This window comes from Haliotis rubra, unplaced genomic scaffold (assembly GCF_003918875.1).
Source record: "Haliotis rubra isolate DU_JTF1 unplaced genomic scaffold, ASM391887v1 Scf74, whole genome shotgun sequence".
Lineage (NCBI taxonomy): Eukaryota > Metazoa > Mollusca > Gastropoda > Lepetellida > Haliotidae > Haliotis > Haliotis rubra.
The window spans coordinates 2,455,494-2,474,310 of record NW_025767457.1 but is presented as its reverse complement, the minus strand read 5'-3'; the positions used below and the strand labels follow the sequence as shown (position 1 = coordinate 2,474,310).

The window sequence follows — 18,817 nt, the reverse complement described above, 5'->3', positions numbered from 1 at the left end:
TTAGTTAGGGTCGTCCTTGTTGACTGTATGATATACGTAATACAATTTGAGGTTGCAAGGTTTTGAAATGGATCGAACCAATAATGAGTTGTTATTTCGTTTGTGGGATGTTGACTCTACGCCTCCCTCATTAATTAATAGACTTTTATAGAGATATAAATGACATGAAACTGATCTGCGTAGAGGAGACAAAATGGTGTCTTGGACGTTAACCATCTTTATGAAACCTATGGAAAAGGTGTGGTGCTTACAGGTAAAGGGTCAAATACATGTAGTAGCGATGTTGAGACTAGATCATGAGCTGATTCTGCCACAACTAAGGGAGACAACACACTGCAATACTTCAGAATATCCTTTCCCGTTTATCCTCATGTCCTGATCAGATATTTATGTGGCTAAATACATCTGTTATGTGGTAGTGTTATATATTGTGTATAGTAACAGTGTTTCAAGGCGCATAACTTTGATTGTCTTGACATTGAGTTGAGGGCAGTAGTGTGCTGTTTTTAGATTTATAGACCACCACATTCTAGTCTTGACTATGGTGGAAGGTTCGAGTAAAAGGAGCTCGATTTGGCCTCAGTAATTGCACATTCCAAAGAAGACCAGCAGTTATAGTCCATCCAACGTCAAACAAACGAAGACAAGCAGTTAGGTGAAGATCATAACTGTTCGGTGTTTCATTTGATGTGCCCTGGACACTCATGCCGTTTGTGAAACAACTTTTATCCGAAGTCGAATAAAATTCTGAGATTTAAATGTTCAATTGGCAAGGTAAAATCATGAGGATTCGCATTTTCACTGTATTTGTTTTACTTTTTGGTTTAGCATCGGTACGTTTTCACTCCAAACAGACTAGGTGAAGATCATTGTTCATCCTGGACACTCAGCCAAGGCCACCATTACAGGGAGGTGCATATTACCACCACTGTCGTTATTACTATAACGACTGATTTTTCACATGTTTACTGCCACTCTATTCTGCCTGCCAAAATGATTTGTGACTGTAGTTTATTTCAGAACACAATTGTTAATTGCAGCATATTTCTTTGCTGTTTGTTTTTTACAGACTGATTTCCAGTTAACTTTTAGCCTCAAGCTGGGAATCAACGTAACAGTTGTAAATACGTTACCTGTGACGTCCAATACACGGCAGCGATCAGCCAGGAAAGGCCAAGGCCGAGGAAAACGTTGACGGAGTTGCTACCGGTGACGTTCCCAATGGAGTTGTCGGCAGTCTCCTCCTGCACAGCAGCTTGTTTACTGGCGAACAGATCCGGCAAGCTTGTTCCGAGAGCGACAAACGTAATGGCAGTGACGGTGTCCTTCAGCCCTACCAGGCAGCCGAACAGGGCGGCAAGGTCACCAACAATGGCCGTCAGAACACCGATGGCGCCAAGAGAGACGAAGAAACACAGCCAGCCGCTCCAGATGGACGGGGGAGGGATGCAGGCGAATATCACCTGGAACACGACATATCGAGGATGACGAGTGAGTGAGTATGGTTTTACGCCGCTTTTAGCAATATTCCAGCAATATCACGGCGGGGGACACCAGAAATGGGCTTCACATATTGAACCCATGTGGGGAATCGAACCCGGGTCTTCGACGTGACGAGCTAACGTTTTAAGCACGAGGTTACCCCAACGCCCCTATCATCTCACTGGTTTGTCCGCCGAAACTACATTATTTACGAAATCACGCGATATACTGTGTTTTCGCTGAAATCATTCACTCACTCATTCGTGGGGACTCAGAACCAGAGACCATATATCGGTATATGGTAGTGTTGGGAATTAGTTTAAATCTCATAATTGATTACTGGTTCATTACAACCGATCAATCATCGAAAATAATTGGGTAGCGTCATTTATCAAATCTTCCTGACTGTGTTTGTTAATGCACAAAAATCTAGAAAAAAAACATGTAGTTCTTTAGGTTTTTTTCTGCAAATTGCACAAAATGCATTTGCAAATTTCAAATCTTTAAAGGATGACTAGTATGTTAGGAACATAATTTCCTGGAGTCTTTAAGATAAATATCAAATTCAATCATGACTTGGAATGAGCTTGCAGTGCTTATGAATGTTACAGACAAAACCAAAAATATTGTTAATGCAAATAAGCGTTCCAGAATTGTTTGTGTTCGATTATGAGAAAACATGATCGATTGCTTGGTCGTGTAGTCATTGCGACCAATCATCGACTATTTCAATTAATCGGACCACTAGTATATGGTCTCTGCCAGAACATAGGACACAAACGATGAAAAAAACAAAACCAGACACGTAACAGTGAATATGGTTTTACGCTGCTTTTGGCAATCCTCTAGCAGTATTACCTAGAGGAAAGTATCCTCACATGGTTTCACGCATTGTACACGTGTGTGAATCGAACCCAGGACTTCGACTCGATGAGCTTACACTTTGACCACTGCCCTACCCCTTCCCCATTCAATAAATAATACCTTGAAGCCAAATGTTACGAAATGCATGACATAGTCGAAGATGGTGGCGTTTTCGACGTCCCCGCCATTGACATTCATGGCTTCTTCAAACTGCTGCCCCCACGTCGTCGTCGACACTTTGAGCGAGTCCAGGTTGGCGTTCGTCAAGTTAACAACACGTGACACAACTCCGGTGAACTCTGTTTAAAATAAAGGGATAATGTTACACTCCAGTCGGGTTACATGTGTAATCGTGAAATGTAATAACCAACATTAATCTACAAATCTGAAAACGATGTGAGGATACTTAATGTGACTCTTTTAGGTATTGCTCAGCACAGAAGGTCTCTCGCTCACGGGCTTCATATCACCACCCAATCAAAATAACCCTTCTGAACACGTGTTCAAACCCCTTCCAAAGCTTCACGAGATAAACCGGAGTTATCACTAAGGCGCCAGGATGGAGACGGCACAGCACAGGTTAATGAATAAATAACTTTGTCTGTGAACGTGCTTCTCGAACACCTGGCTGTCCCTTTCTCTGCACTCCTCCCTCGTAACAAACAGTGAACTGTGTCAATATTTTAATGATAGTTTGTTAAACAACTTTATTATTTTTAGGACAAACATTCTGCAAAACCTCCAGAGTGGGTATGATGTTTTGATTATGATCAGCGTTTCATTGAGTATGTTATGTTTATTAGTTTTCGAGTTAGATTGCAATTCATCGGTCCGCTTTTGAGCCAAACGGACTATAGGCATGATGAAGATTATCAAAATGAGTACAATTTTATTGTTTTTAAACAGAAATAATTGCCCTAGGGCAGTTATTCAGTTATGCTGATAAAACACTTCCAAGAACAATGGACATAACTTTCCCTAGTGGTTTAATCGAGGGTGTTATATAAGGAGTGAGTGAGTATGGTTTAACGCCGCTTTTAGCAATATTCCAGCAATATCACGGCGGGGACACCGGAAATGGGCTTCACACATTGTACCCATATGGGGAATCGAACTTGGGTCTTCGGCGTGACGAGTGAACGCTTTAACCACTAGGCTACCCCACCGCCCCGTTATATAAGGAGATACCTGCATTAAGTCGTGTTTCTTAAAAAGAAACCAGTGAAGATCCAATCACAGGCAAATTGTAGCGCAAATAGGGTGCGCAACAAAGAAAAATTACCAGTCTTTCCATTCGCTCGCATATGGGAAGACTGGTCATTTTCTCTTTGATGCGCAACCCTATTTGCGCTACAATTAGCCTGTGATCCAATCAATCTTATAAATTATCTCCCTTAGATCAAGTAGTCGTATTATGAGGTACGGACGGATGTCGACTGATAATGTCTCTGATGTATCTCTGTCTCTGGCGTTTCGTATATTGGTATATTTTTCAACATGTCTGGACTTTGAGACCAAATCATGAATACACAATGGTCAAGTGTAACATGAATGAATGGGACTTCCCCACCCCAGAATCTGTATTTCACTGAGCAAGTGTATTCCTAAATATATCATATGTTATATTATAACAGTTATACATTTAAAACTAGTAAAACAGTTTAACTATAGAAGAGTTACAAGTAATGAACTATGCCAACCTCCAAACGATTCCCTGGCTAAATATTTGCTATCAATGCAAAAAGACACAATAGATCTAGAGGACGGACCGAAGCGCCGTTAGTCTTAAGACAGGATTTAACACTACTAATTCTCTATTACAGTAAAGGTATTTATTGTTTATTTGGTGTCATTAATTTTGAACTGAAGCAGTATGTGAGAGAACTGACCATCGTCGTTCATGATGGTCACAACAGTCCGCTTCAATCTTCCGATTCTAGCGCCGTCAGGAACGACATCGGTCAGTTCGATTTCAAAATGTTCATCCTTCTCGAAGTCCTGAGATGAAAGATTGATGGCATAAATACACGGCTCCCTCTTTCTGAATCGCATTGTCCATGTGATTTCAGACATACAACCTACTAGCGATGTGAATCAAGACAAAGGATGTTAGTCACATTGATCAGAATGTTCTCTATAATGTTAGTTTCTTGTTTTAGAGTCTGGACTAGACAATCCGGTGATCAACAGCATGAGCATCGATCTACGCAACTGGGATACGATGAGCATACGCCAAGCATGGGTTACTGAAACGCTTTGTGAAACCGGCCCGTTGGTCAGACAGATCTAATGTTGATGCGATAAATAAACATGCTAAGCTTCTATGGAATTCCAGCCTTTACTCCTTAAAAATTAAACCTATCTCATTTAAATGCATTTGCATGTATTTGTTATACTAACATTTAGTCTCTATAACTTACATACCTTCAGGTGTGCCTTGCATTTTAATTGTTATAATGTATCTTAATATGTCAAAAATAGAAGCCAAGTCATGATCGTCATTTCCAGAATCTGAACAAATTGCCAAAGTGATTGGTATTTTTTCGTTATATTTTGGTTTCAAGGACTGCAGTAGGGACTTGCTGTTGGACAAATTTGTTGATACAACGCATGGCAAACGAGGAGAGATTTTATGAATGATTCATGCAATATCTCCACCCACCTGATCGTCAATGATCTGGATCTCGATATACTTGGTCGTCTCCCCATGGTGAAACTCTATCTCTCCCTTGCCACCGATGTAGTCTTTGCTGCTGATGGCGGTCATGTCCTTTGTTTTCCATCCAACAACCACCCTCCCGTCCGCTCCGTTAGACCTCTCTACAGGGATCATCGCGCGTCCAGCGCTCTCCTTGAACACAAAGCTCGGCTTGCCGAACCCGAATACGCCCGGATCTAAATTAAAAACATGCTTTTGTGAAAAAAAAATAGGAGTAAGTGAGTTGGAGGTTTTGGACGTTGTTAGCTAATAAATAAATATTTTATAATCTTCCTCTTGTTTCGCGACGAGGGGCACCAAAACTGGTTTCCACTAGATCGACTCAACGACTCCCCAGTCCTGTGGCGAGAGGACACTTTAACCACTAGGTTACCCCGCTCTCAAACAATATGCTACACTCACATAGTTCCTTGATAACAGAACGCGCCTGACTTTGTCAGATCGTAAAATATACAAGACTATCGAAGTTTTTCTGCTATCTAGAGACGAAACGTAAATTAAAAAATGTGGCATTCATTTAGCCAAGCTGAATGACACAAAAGCCAATATTTCAATTGATGAGATTCAGCGAGAAATATATTTTTCAAAAAAAGGTATTCCAAGTCAATGAACTCAAATGGTCCATTAATTTTAGTTCGTCATGGCCTAGTTCGTTACAAGCACATCGACTAGAAATTATAGTGAGTGAGTATGGTTTTACGCCGCTTTTAGCAATATTCCAGCAATATCCGGGTTAGAATTGATCTTCAGCAACCCATGCTTGTCGTAAGAGGCGACTAACGGGATCAGGAGGTCAGGCTCGCTGACTTGGTTGAGACATATGCCAATTGCGTAGATCGAGGGTAATGTTGTTGATCACTGGATTGTCTGGTCCAGACTCGATTATTTACAGACCGCCGCCATATAGCTGGAATATTGCTGAGTGCGGCGTAAAAGTAAACTCACTCACTCACACACGTGGCTGAACTCACCGTCGTCGTTCAGGATGGTGATCTGCGTGACCGACCTCTTCCCAATCCGGGCCTGTTGCTCGGGCTCTGCCGTCAGTCTCACAAAGAACACCTCGTCCGGCTCCCACTCGTTGTCGTCGATGATCTCAATGTCGATCTGTTTTGCGGTCACCCCTGGCTCAAACACTATCGTCTCCTTGAACGGTTTGTAATCGGAATTGGCCTCCGCTGTTCCGTCAATCGTCTCAACCCTGCAAGAGAGGGTCATGGAATCAGCTACAGGGGAGATAATGCAGAGTGAGTGAATATTGCATGATGCCGCATCGGCAATGTGGCAGCTATTGGTGGTGTAGGCAAGACAAAGAGTGGACAATTAGTGAACCATTAAGTCTTAAGCAACATGAACAATATTTCGATGAAAGATGCACGTCGAGGACATTATTGAACGATCAACGACTAGGATGCTGAGTGAGTGAGTGAGTGAGTATGGTTTTACGGCGCTTTCAGCAATATTCAAGCAATGCCACTCTGGGGGGCACTAGACATGGACTTCACTAAGATGCTGAAGACCATTAGTAGGTATATTGTTTTTTTTACCATGCAATTTAATTCGGCAAAGCAATATCGCATGATTAACCTCTCGATTGCCTGTCAAAATAGCAAGCATGGTCAACCAAACCCGTGACTGATAGCAAGAGCAGCAAAGGCGACGGGACTTCAAGAATACATTGACACACCCTATCCTGAAGCTTGGTTAATATTCTGATCCAGAATGAATGACAACCTTCTTGTTCTTGTGAAACTTTCATTTACATGTGAATTTAACTCGTTCTCACAATGTGTGTTTGTTCGTTGCTGAACGCCACTCTCGGCGATATTGCAGCTATATGAAGGCGGTCCGTTCTCACAATGAATGTGTTTGGCTGAAGCATCTGTTTAGCTCACCGTGATCAAGTGCGCGATTGAGTTTAGTTTTACGCCACACTCAGTAATACTCCAGCTATATGGCGGCGGTCTGTAAATAATCGAGTATGGACAAGACAATCCAGTGACCAACAGTGTGAGCTGTTACTGAAGATCAATTCTAACCCAGATCTTCACTGGTACTTGATACAGGTCGTTTTCCTTCCGTATGGGCGCAATCTATTATTATCCCGTTATATAAAAAACGGAAATGAACAAAATCCTGACAATTATAGGGGTATTTCTCTGACTAGTATTCTAGGTAAAACTTTTACAACTATTATCAACAGTAGGTTAACACAATGGTCGAATATGAGAGATTTAATACCGGAACCTCAAGCTGGATTTAGAAAGGACTACTCAACATTTGATCATATATTTACCTTGTATGCTATTATTGAGAGATATTTATCCTTTAGCAAGCGAAAGTTGTATGTAGCTTTTGTAGATTTCAAAAAGGCGTTTGATTCTGTAGATAGAGGTAGAATGTAGAAATGCTTAAGAAATATAGGTTTGAGAGGTAAAATGTATGGTATCATAAGATCGATGTATTCCAATGTAAAGTCATGTGTCCGCTGTGGCTATGGTGTAAGTGACTTTTTTCGATTGTCCTGTCGGTCTGCGTCAAGGATGTATCTTAAGTCCTTTATGTTTATTAAACAGTTTCGTATGCGGGCTATTGATATGTTTAAGCAGGAATGGCATTCAACTATTAATGAAAGTTCTAGATATGATTCATATCGTCAATTTAAGTCGTTGCTTGAGACAGAGTGTTATCTTGCTCACCTTCAATACAGAAATATTCGCAATGCTTTTAAACGGTTTAGATTAGGCTTTAATGATTTATTAATTAACCGTGGAAGATATGTTTCTATGGAAAAAACCCAAAGATTATGTCCATTCTGTTTCATTATGGAAGACCAATTCCATTTTATGTTTATTTGTCCTGTATATGAAAATCTAAGAAATAAGTATCTACCGCAACTGTCTTTATCTCAAATCAACGTTAATCTATTGTCTTCCTTACTTTCCTGCAAAGAACCTCCAAAACAACACAAAGTTGCTCTATTTATCTACAATGCATTTTTGTTAAGAAAATAATTGATTAGTTAGAAAATTGATTATATATGCCATTGTCAAGATGTATCTCTTTTGCATATGGGCCTATGGCCTTTCATACAATAAAGAATTGAATTGAATTACTCACCTGATCAACACCTTGTTTTGAGTATTGCCGTGCCTCATCAGAGCGAGTTTGGCGCGACCATCTTTCTCCATGACGGCGGTTGACGATGCAGCCCACTCCACTATGGCCGTTACTCCTGCATCGATATCTTCATAAAGGGACACACTTGACCCAATGTCCTCACCGGTCAGCAGCTTGGTCAAGATCTTCAGACACGTGGAGAAAAGATCATAGCGAGTGAGTTATGTTTCACGCCGCGTAACAGTATTTCAGGTACAGCACTGCGTGTCAGTGTATGTGTGAGAGAAGAGCGAAATCTGTGGCATCTCCATCATTATCGTTGATTGGAATACATTCGATGAAGCAAACTACAGTCTATTTGCGGTGAAAACGTACCGATGAATTTCACTTTAAACAGAAAAGTAAATCAAATAAAGTGAAATTAAGATTGCGAACCCTCATTATTTTACCTTGCCAACTGAACATTTAAATCTCAGAAGTTTATTCAACTTAGGATAAAAGTTGTTTGACAAACAATCATAGATTCAAATCACTATTATTGGTTTGCATTACAAGGGGGTTAAGCGCAGTAGTTGGAACAGTGAAACAAATACACGTGTGGTACGTGATGAGCGTTGACTTAGACCAACCCTACTTGTCCTCGGTGTTTCATTTAATGTGCATTACCCCTTGTAATACAAACCAATAATAGCGATTTGAAACTATGATCGTTTGTTAAACAACTTTTATCCTAAGTTGATTAAAATGCAAGGTAAAACTATGAGGATTCGCAATAATAATTTCACTTTATTCGATTTACGTTTTTGTTTAAAGTGAAATTCATCGGTACGTTTTAACTGCAAACAGACTGTAAACGACAATCTTTTTTCAAACTAAACGATAATCTTTTCCAAACGACTTAGCCAAAATAGCATTATCTTCAAGCAGTGCTTACTTTTCCATTTTCAAAACCATCGACATATGGCTGCAGTTTTGCCGATCTTAAATACAATTTTAAGTCTCCATTTTAAACATATCATATCATAAAGGGAAGTAACTCTAAAGGACTATGAAATCACTTTCCTTACGCGGTGCTGTTCCATGTCAAAACTATATGGCTGCAGTACTGGCGATGCGTTTTATAATTTTAACTCACTCACTCGCTCCATTTTAAAAAGATCATTTCGTGAAGGGAAGTAACTCTAACTGAGAACAATGAATGCTGGATCTCTACGTGGGTGATCAACTACTTGAATGTGAGTGCGAAAATTGGGATTGAATATAGTACGTACTACCGAATGCATGAACAACGTGTTTGAAATAGAGTAATCATGCAAAAAGTGATGAAATGGTGGTGATTTTATCACATTCGATCTCCCAGTATATATACCCTAGACTCCACTTTGATCACCAACCCACGGATGTTGTTTGTTTGCTGTTTAACGCCGCACTCAGCAATATTCCAGCTATATGGCGGTGGTCTGTAAATAATCGAGTCTGGACCAGACAATCCAGTGATCAACAGCATGAGCATCGATCTACGCAATTGGGATACCATGACGTCAACCAAGTCAGCGAGCCTGACCTCCCGATCCCGTTAGTCGCCCATGAGATACGTGAGCACATTCTCAATACCAAGTTGGCACTGCCACTGGCTTTTGTGCTTTATCTAAGTCGATATGCCTACAACGAACTACGGCCATAACGAACTACAACTCGTGGTCCTTTTGAGTTCGTTATAACCATAGTTCAGACACGTACTTCTCAACAGTGCATGGCCGTCGCCTTGCGTCAGCTTGAAGTCATTTTGATGTTTGTCGCGCATGCGCTAACAAACCCAATCTAAGAATGTATGGTTGATGTGAAATTACTTCCATGCATATGTAGATACAGCTCATTCACCGTGAAGAAGGACCACGGATGTAATTGTGAGATAAATAGTTAATAGTTCATCTACCGTCTAATGGATGACATGGGAGGCATGCGTAAACTTACGTGTTCGGCCTTCAGAAAATGGTGAGCATGAGGTATGTTAGTAATATGTTACTCATGAACAATGAGGTGTGATAGTAACTGGTTACTTATGACCAATGACGTATTTCAGAAATGGTTACTAATGACCAGTTACGTATTTCAGAAATGGTTACTAATGACCAGTGACGTATTTCAGAAATGGTTACTAATGACCAATGACGTATTTCAGAAATGGTTACTAATGTCCAATGACGTATTTCAGAAATGGTTACTAATGACCAGTTACGTATTTCAGAAATGATTACTAATGACCAATGACGTATTTCAGAAATGGTTACTAATGACCAATGACGTATTTCAGAAATGGTTACTAATGACCAATGACGTATTTCAGGAATGGTTACTAATGACCAATGACGTATTTCAGGAATGGTTACTAATGACCAATGACGTATTTCAGAAATGGTTACTAATGACCAATGACGTATTTCAGGAATGGTTACTAATGACCAATGACGTATTTCAGGAATGGTTACTAATGACCAATGACGTATTTCAGAAATGGTTACTTATGACCAATGACATATTTCAGAAATGGTTACTAATGACCAATGACGTATTTCAGGAATGGTTACTAATGACCAATGACGTATTTCAGAAATGGTTACTAATGACCAATGACGTATTTCAGAAATGGTTACTAATGACCAATGACGTATTTCAGAAATGGTTACTAATGACCAATGACGTATTTCAGAAATGGTTACTAATGACCAATGACGTATTTCAGGAATGGTTACTAATGACCAATGACGTATTTCAGAAATGGTTACTAATGACCAATGACGTATTTCAGAAATGGTTACTAATGACCAATGACGTATTTCAGGAATGGTTACTAATGACCAATGACGTATTTCAGGAATGGTTACTAATGACCAATGACGTATTTCAGAAATGGTTACTTATGACCAATGACATATTTCAGAAATGGTTACTAATGACCAATGACGTATTTCAGGAATGGTTACTAATGACCAATGATGTATTTCAGGAATGGTTACTAATGACCAATGACGTATTTCAGAAATGGTTACTAATGACCAATGACGTATTTCAGAAATGGTTCTCATGAACAATGAAGTATGTTAGTAACGGTTTAATCATGTACAATGAGGTTTGACAGAAACAGTTTACTCATGAACAATGAGGAGATGCATTAATGCATTATTGGATTATGATATATTCAGAACCTTTAGCAATAGATGACGTGCGCTAAATGTATCTCACCTGCATTAGCGCTCTCGTGGGCTGCGTGACTGCTTTGAACAATGACGTCTACCTCATTTCAACATTTTGTAAAGAGCAAGAGATAATGTATGTGGGATTTGAACAATGACCGCTCCCTCACCTTGTCTTGCCTCTCATTGGTTGTTGGAACGAGGCGGGGCCCCCCTGTGAGGTTCCTAATGGCGTTCATCCTGTACCAACCCTGGCGGTGAGACGTGTTCTTGGAGACATAGGCCGCGACAATACGCGCTTCATCCTCTTCTGTCAAATTTGGCTGCTTGCCGATTTTCTGTCAAAATATATAAATTGTCTCGTTATTAATAAAAACTTGGCATACATACATTGTATATGTACAACGTGTGTAATGAGTGAATGACGTCTGATTAACGCCGATTCAAAAAGTATTATTTTTTTGATCAGGGTATCATTTTTTTAATAGTAGAAAGTCCCATAAATCCAACAACTCGGGTGTTGTGCTGATAACGAAACATCAGAATAGTAGAAGAGTATGTGTTTGGACCTTGCCATGTCTCTATTACAGTTGCCTGGAAGTTACGGCAATGGAGTGAGTGAGTTTAGTTTTACGCCGCTTTTAGCAATATTCCAGCAATATCACGGCGGGGGACACCAGAAATGGACTTAACACATTGTGCCCATGTGGGGAATCGAACCCGGGTTTTCGGCGTGACGATCGAACGCCTTAACCACTAGGCTACCCAACCGCCCCTACGGCAATGGAGCGACCGTAGTGATAATATTACTTTCTGAAAGGGGCCATAGTAACTAAATCCGACAGCGGATAGTTCTGGAGAATGAATTGGTAATCGTCAATGGTGTATTACTTTTTGAAACTACATACCAAAATTAGTTTGCTTTTGGTGGTTTTGAATTAACTTTCCGAATATCAACTAGACATATAAAAATTTCCGAAAGTAAAAATGTGTAGCATCCCCAAATTTCATGGGGATCCATATAAAGTATACACATGGACAATATTTAAAAACAATAGGAAAAAATATCAAATTGTTGATAGTGTAAACAGCCGCAGATACCTTGAAACAATAAGGTCATCTATGATACCTGTATCAGATAACCATTTTTTGCTTGTTTCATTTTAGATAACCCAAACATGGGTGTGTACTTTTTTACCTGCAGTTTTTTATGAACATAAGTCTCTTTACGTATATTAGATTAGATATAGGTGTTTGCCGATAAGTGCCTGGGGCAATTCACCCGAGTGTTCATGCACCTACTTTAAGAACTTCCACCACAAAATCTTTGGATGCTTTTTCGGGATCCAGGCCTCCTGAAATAAAAATGTCATAAGCGTGTGTAAAATCTACATAACTGACTGTATGTGTACAAAACATCCTCGATAACCAGGGGTATTATTTCTACATTGCAATTATATACATACTTTGGACCCATTCGACACCCAAATCCGTTTTGAAAGTGACGTCAGTACCTCTCTCTCCTATGTCTTCCTCTAACGAGAGGTCTTTTGTTTGTTTGCTTGTTGTTTTTAACGCCGTACTCAGCAATCCTCCATCTATATGACAGCGAGATGAACCAGGCAATTCGGTGAGCTTCGATCTACGCAATTCGGATAAGATGACATGCATCAACCAAGAAAGCGAACGTGACATAGAGCTCTTTAAAAGGGCATCTATTAGGAGGGGTTCTGCGAGAAGGTACGGTATTGAAAGGGTCCAGCTCCGTTCAGGAAGTGACGTCATCATTCATCTCTCCCGTGCAGCATTGCTTTCGCCTTGGTGTAAGCGGATTAGGTCCAGTTAAGATTTCGGGTCTTCAGCAACCCTGGTGGTCAGATTTGCGCACCTGCCTCTTGAATGTAATTGCATCCATTTACGTAGATATATTTACAGGCGGACATGATTTTGAGTATTGCTGAGTGTGACTTAAACAACAAACACAAACCCACCAAATTTTATTGAGCGGCTAATTTGGAGAAAATACCCTGGGCTAGCGAGGATGTCATTGGTCGTACAAAACAGCAAGCAGATAAAATGTAATGTCGCATTTCATTCGAATCTAATGGTCATGAAATGGAACCAAATCTGAAAATTATGTAAGCATAATTAAATTGAAGAAACTTTTGTTCTCTAACATGCAATTATTTCGGCCCGAACGCCGAAATTGTACCAAGCAAATCTTCCGAATTTCCAACAAAGCAAATGTTTAACATTTTATTGTTATCTGCCCTTCAAACAACTATATAAAATCTTTCCATATTCACTACTAAACTCATGTACCTTAGACAATCTTCGTAAGATATATATTTACGCTATCCGTGTTCCAATGTACATATCGTATGTACATAACTAACAATTAAGCATCCCATGCCATCACCCACTGCGTCTCTTTAGACCGTGGTGTTATTCTCACATTACAGTTCATGAATATATGTTGGTTCTGAAATTATACAATCCACCATTATGGAATCCTTTCTCTGGTATTACAGTCATGAATATCTTGGCTGTCAATTCTAACAGTTCATGAATATCAAGGATGTCAATTCCAACATTACAGTTCGTGAATATCTAGGCTGATATTTCAGACTTTACAATTCATGAATATCTTGGTTGCTAATTCTTATATTACATTTCATGAATATCTAGGCTGTTAATCCTGGCATTACAGTTCATGTATTTCAAGGATGGTTATTCTAACATTACAGTTCATGAATATCAAGGATTCTAATTCTGACATTCGTGTTAATGACTATCAAAATATCTTACGATGCTTCTAATTCAGTTCATGAACATCAACTAACATTAAGACTATCAAAAGTTCATGAACATCAACTAACTACTGCGGCGTCAACTACTCTAGACATGACACAACACCTACATCGCATGCAACTACTCTACGGTGTCTAACATACCTGGGGGTCCTTTCACAAAGCACTAAGGTGATCGTAAGTCACTAAGGTAACCCTAGTGCAATGTTAAAGACTGGGAGTTAAGGTTAACCTTAGTAAAGGTTGCTTCGTGAAAGGAGCCCCAGATGTTCGAATAGGGTCGAAAGGCCACAACAAAATTCATTGTTTGTTCATTGGAATATTTTTCTATTTAATAATAAGTCGGCGTAAGACCGATGGTAAAACCCTTTCATCTGAGTGTCATTCGTGTACAATACAAATAGATGTTGACAATAAATAAGGCAGGTTATTTAATTTATATAACTGATGAAACTAACCAAAAAATCACGAACTGGTGTATTTCTACATAAGGTGAAGGCCCTGTTTTCAGGCGCGTTGCAAGCCAGTTGTTTCGTGTAAGAAGCCCGAATGGTTGAAAAGCTTTAAATTTAGATAGTATTGAGGGCTTGCCCAACCTTTTTAGAAACAATCATGTGTAAGCCCGGGCTTTTTTTATAGTGGTAGCTATACCCCTGGTTTTCGTTCATGTGGTTTGAATTGACAAATTCTGAAAAACAAATAACGTATTTGTTGTGGCCTTTAACTGATTGTTTTTATCGTTTTAAAAAACAAACTTTGAGGGCATTAGATCAGTGTTGCAACGCAGTGCGTGAAACCAGTGCTGACTGTGTCCCATGGATCTGTCCCGTCCAGTTTCTGCCTAACCGAACACGGATGGGCCCGCTTGCACAAAGCGGCTTTAGCGCTAAGGTTGCCCTAACCCCACACGTGAACTTATCTTTAAAGGGATTAAGTCTGATTGACTTGATACATTACACAATATACTCTGAACTTGACCCGAGTTAGAACCTTTGTTGACACCACGTCACCACAATCATTGTGACAATCTTGTTTAGATGTTTATTTTGTTTTAGTCAGTGTCGTGCTTGTTGTGAAGTGTTTGATTACAAACTGTACATGTTCCCCTTTATGCCAATCTTCTACCACAACTGTTGCATTAAAGCAGTCATCTAATGTTCATTCCAAAAATAGGCTTTCACTATACCGCTATTTTCATCATCACTGGGTTTTTCTTCTGAAGAAGCTACAAGATGTACGTAGGAACACGTGGTAGCTATAACACTAATGGCGTGATGATTGCAAAAGATTGATTTGTGACTTGTTTAGGTCACGTGTTACAGCGTATTCCAACCTTTGGGTTCCATTCGATGACTTCCTTTAACGCGAGTTATATAGTCGAGTGGCACAGATTGGGTTGATATGTAGTTGAATACTGATTTGGGACAGGTAAATATGTATTTTTTAAGTATATTCTGCTATAAATATTTATGTGATGCAGTCATGTGAGTACGCGTGCCCTTGTGCTGATCTGTGACCTGGTGGAGTGAGTGAGTGAGTCAGTGTCGGAGAACACTCACCTCCTGGTAACTCTTGGCACATTTGGGCTATTGTGAGAACATATGGTAAACAGTTATAACATACTGCACTAGAGGACTATTGGGCAGAGCAGCCATCATATAGCAGTTATAACATGCTGCACTAGAGGACTATTGGGCAGAGCAGACATCATATAGCAGTTATAACATACTGCACTAGAGGACTATTGGGCAGAGCAGACATCATATAGCAGTTATAACATACATGCTACACTAGAGGACTATTGGGCAGAGCAGACATCATATAGCAGTTATAACATACTGCACTAGAGGACTATTGGGCAGAGCAGACATCGTATATAGCAGTTATAACATACTGCACTAGAGGACTATTGGGCAGAGCAGACATCATATAGCAGTTATAACATACTGCACTAGAGGACTATTGGGCAGAGCAGACATCATATAGCAGTTATAACATGCTACACTAGAGGACTATTGGGCAGAGCAGACATCATATAGCAGTTATAACATACTGCACTAGAGGACTATTGGGCAGAGCAGACATCATATAGCAGTTATAACATACTGCACTAGAGGACTATTGGGCAGAGCAGACATCATATAGCAGTTATAACATACTGCACTAGAGGACTATTGGGCAGAGCAGAACTCATATAGCAGTTATAACATACTGCACTAGAGGACTATTGGACAGAAGAACTCATATAGCAGTTATAACATACTGCACTAGAGGAGTATTGGGCAGAGCAGAACTCATATAGCAGTTATAACATACTGCACTAGAGGACTATTGGGCAGAGCAGACATCATATAGCAGTTATAACATACTGCACTAGAGGACTATTGGGCAGAGCAGACATCATATAGCAGTTATAACATACTGCACTAGAGGACTATTGGGCAGAGCAGACATCATATAGCAGTTATAACATACTGCACACTAGAGGACTATTGGACAGAGCAGAACTCATATAGCAGTTATAACATACTGCACTAGAGGACTATTGGGCAGAGCAGACATCATATAGCAGTTATAACATACTGCACTAGAGGACTATTGGGCAGAGCAGACATCATATAGCAGTTATAACATACTGCACTAGAGGAATATTGGGCAGAGCAGACATCATATAGCAGTTATAACATACTGCACTAGAGGACTATTGGGCAGAGCAGACATCATATAGCAGTTATAACATACTGCACTAGAGGACTATTGGGCAGAGCAGAACTCATATAGCAGTTATAACATACTGCACTAGAGGACTATTGGGCAGAGCAGAACTCATATAGCAGTTATAACATACTGCACTAGAGGACTATTGGGCAGAGCAGAACTCATATAGCAGTTATAACATGCTGCACTAGAGGACTATTGGGCAGAGCAGAACTCATATAGCAGTTATAACATACTGCACTAGAGGACTATTGGACAGAGCAGAACTCATATAGCAGTTATAACATACTGCACTAGAGGACTATTGGGCAGAGCAGACATCATATAGCAGTTATAACATGCTGCACTAGAGGGGACTATTGGGCAGAGCAGACATCATATAGCAGTTATAACATACTGCACTAGAGGACTATTGGGCAGAGCAGAACTCATATAGCAGTTATAACATACTGCACTAGAGGACTATTGGGCAGAGCAGACATCATATAGCAGTTATAACATACTGCACTAGAGGACTATTGGGCAGAGCAGACATCATATAGCAGTTATAACATGCTGCACTAGAGGACTATTGGGCAGAGCAGACATCATATAGCAGTTATAACATGCTACACTTGAGGACTATTGGGCAGAGCAGACATATAGTAACATGCAGACACTAGGGGACTATTGGTCAGAGTAAACATATAGCAGTTATAACATGCACTGCACTAGGGGACTATTGGGCAGAGCAGACATCATATACACGTTATAACATACTGCACTAGGGGACTATTAGTCAGAGCAGACATATAACAGTTATAACATGCTACACTTGAGAACTATTGGGCAGATCAGACATCATATAGAGTAAACAGTATAACAGTTGTAACATGCAGACACTAGGGACTATTGGTCAGAGTAAACAGTATAACAGTTGTAACATGCAGACACTAGGGGACTATTAGTCAGAGTAAACAGTATAACAGTTGTAACATGCAGACACTAGGGGACTATTGGTCAGAGTAAACAGGATAACAGTTGTAACATGCAGACACTAGGGGACTATTGGTCAGAGTAAACAGTATAACAGTTGTAACATGCAGACACTAGGGGACTATTGGTCAGAGTAAACAGGATAACAAACAGTATGTAACATGCAGACACTAAGGACTATTGGTCAGAGTAAACAGGATAACAGTTGTAACATGCAGACACTAGGGGACTATTGGTCAGAGTAAACAGGATAACAGTTCTAACATGCAGACACTAGGGGACTATTGGTCAGAGTAAACAGGATAACAGTTGTAACATGCAGACACTAGGGGACTATTAGGTCAGAGTAAACAGGATAACAGTTGTAACATGCAGACACTAGGGACTATTGGTCAGAGTAAACAGGATAACAGTTGTAACATGCAGACACTAGGGACTATTGGTCAGAGTAAACAGGATAACAGTTGTAACATGCAGACACTAGGGGACTATTGGTCAGAGTAAACAGGATAACAGTTATAACATGCAGACACTAGGGGACTATTGGTCAGAGTAAACAGGATAACAGTTGTAACATGCAGACACTAGGGGACTATTAGTCAGAGTAAACAGGATAACAGTTGTAACATGCAGACACTAGGGACTATTGGTCAGAGTAAACAGGATAACAGTTGTAACATGCAGACACTAGGGGACTATTGGTCAGAGTAAACAGTATAACAGTTGTAACATGCAGACACTAGGGGACTATTGGTCAGAGTAAACAGGATAACAGTTGTAACATGCAGACACTAGGGGACTATTGGTCAGAGTAAACAGGATAACAGTTGTAACATGCAGACACTAGGGGACTATTGGTCAGAGTAAACAGGATAACAGTTGTAACATGCAGACACTAGGGGACTATTGGTCAGAGTAAACAGTATAACAGTTGT

The 18,817-nt window shown here is 40.0% G+C and overlaps 1 protein-coding gene across 1 annotated transcript in view; it reads right to left on the bottom strand.

Moving 5' to 3' along the window:
• The window catches only part of LOC124259860 (sodium/calcium exchanger 2-like), a 39,562-nt gene that overhangs the window by 916 nt on the left and 19,829 nt on the right, over positions 1–18,817 (bottom strand). Inside the window, exons 3-10 of the mRNA XM_046694075.1 lie at positions 12,682–12,734; positions 11,550–11,717; positions 8,186–8,370; positions 6,037–6,266; positions 5,009–5,241; positions 4,236–4,344; positions 2,467–2,645; positions 1,134–1,463 (exon numbers count right to left, since the gene is read on the bottom strand). Of these exons, the coding sequence (XP_046550031.1) occupies positions 1,134–1,463; positions 2,467–2,645; positions 4,236–4,344; positions 5,009–5,241; positions 6,037–6,266; positions 8,186–8,370; positions 11,550–11,717; positions 12,682–12,734 (1,487 nt within the window). The remainder of the gene's footprint in view (positions 1–1,133; positions 1,464–2,466; positions 2,646–4,235; positions 4,345–5,008; positions 5,242–6,036; positions 6,267–8,185; positions 8,371–11,549; positions 11,718–12,681; positions 12,735–18,817) is intronic.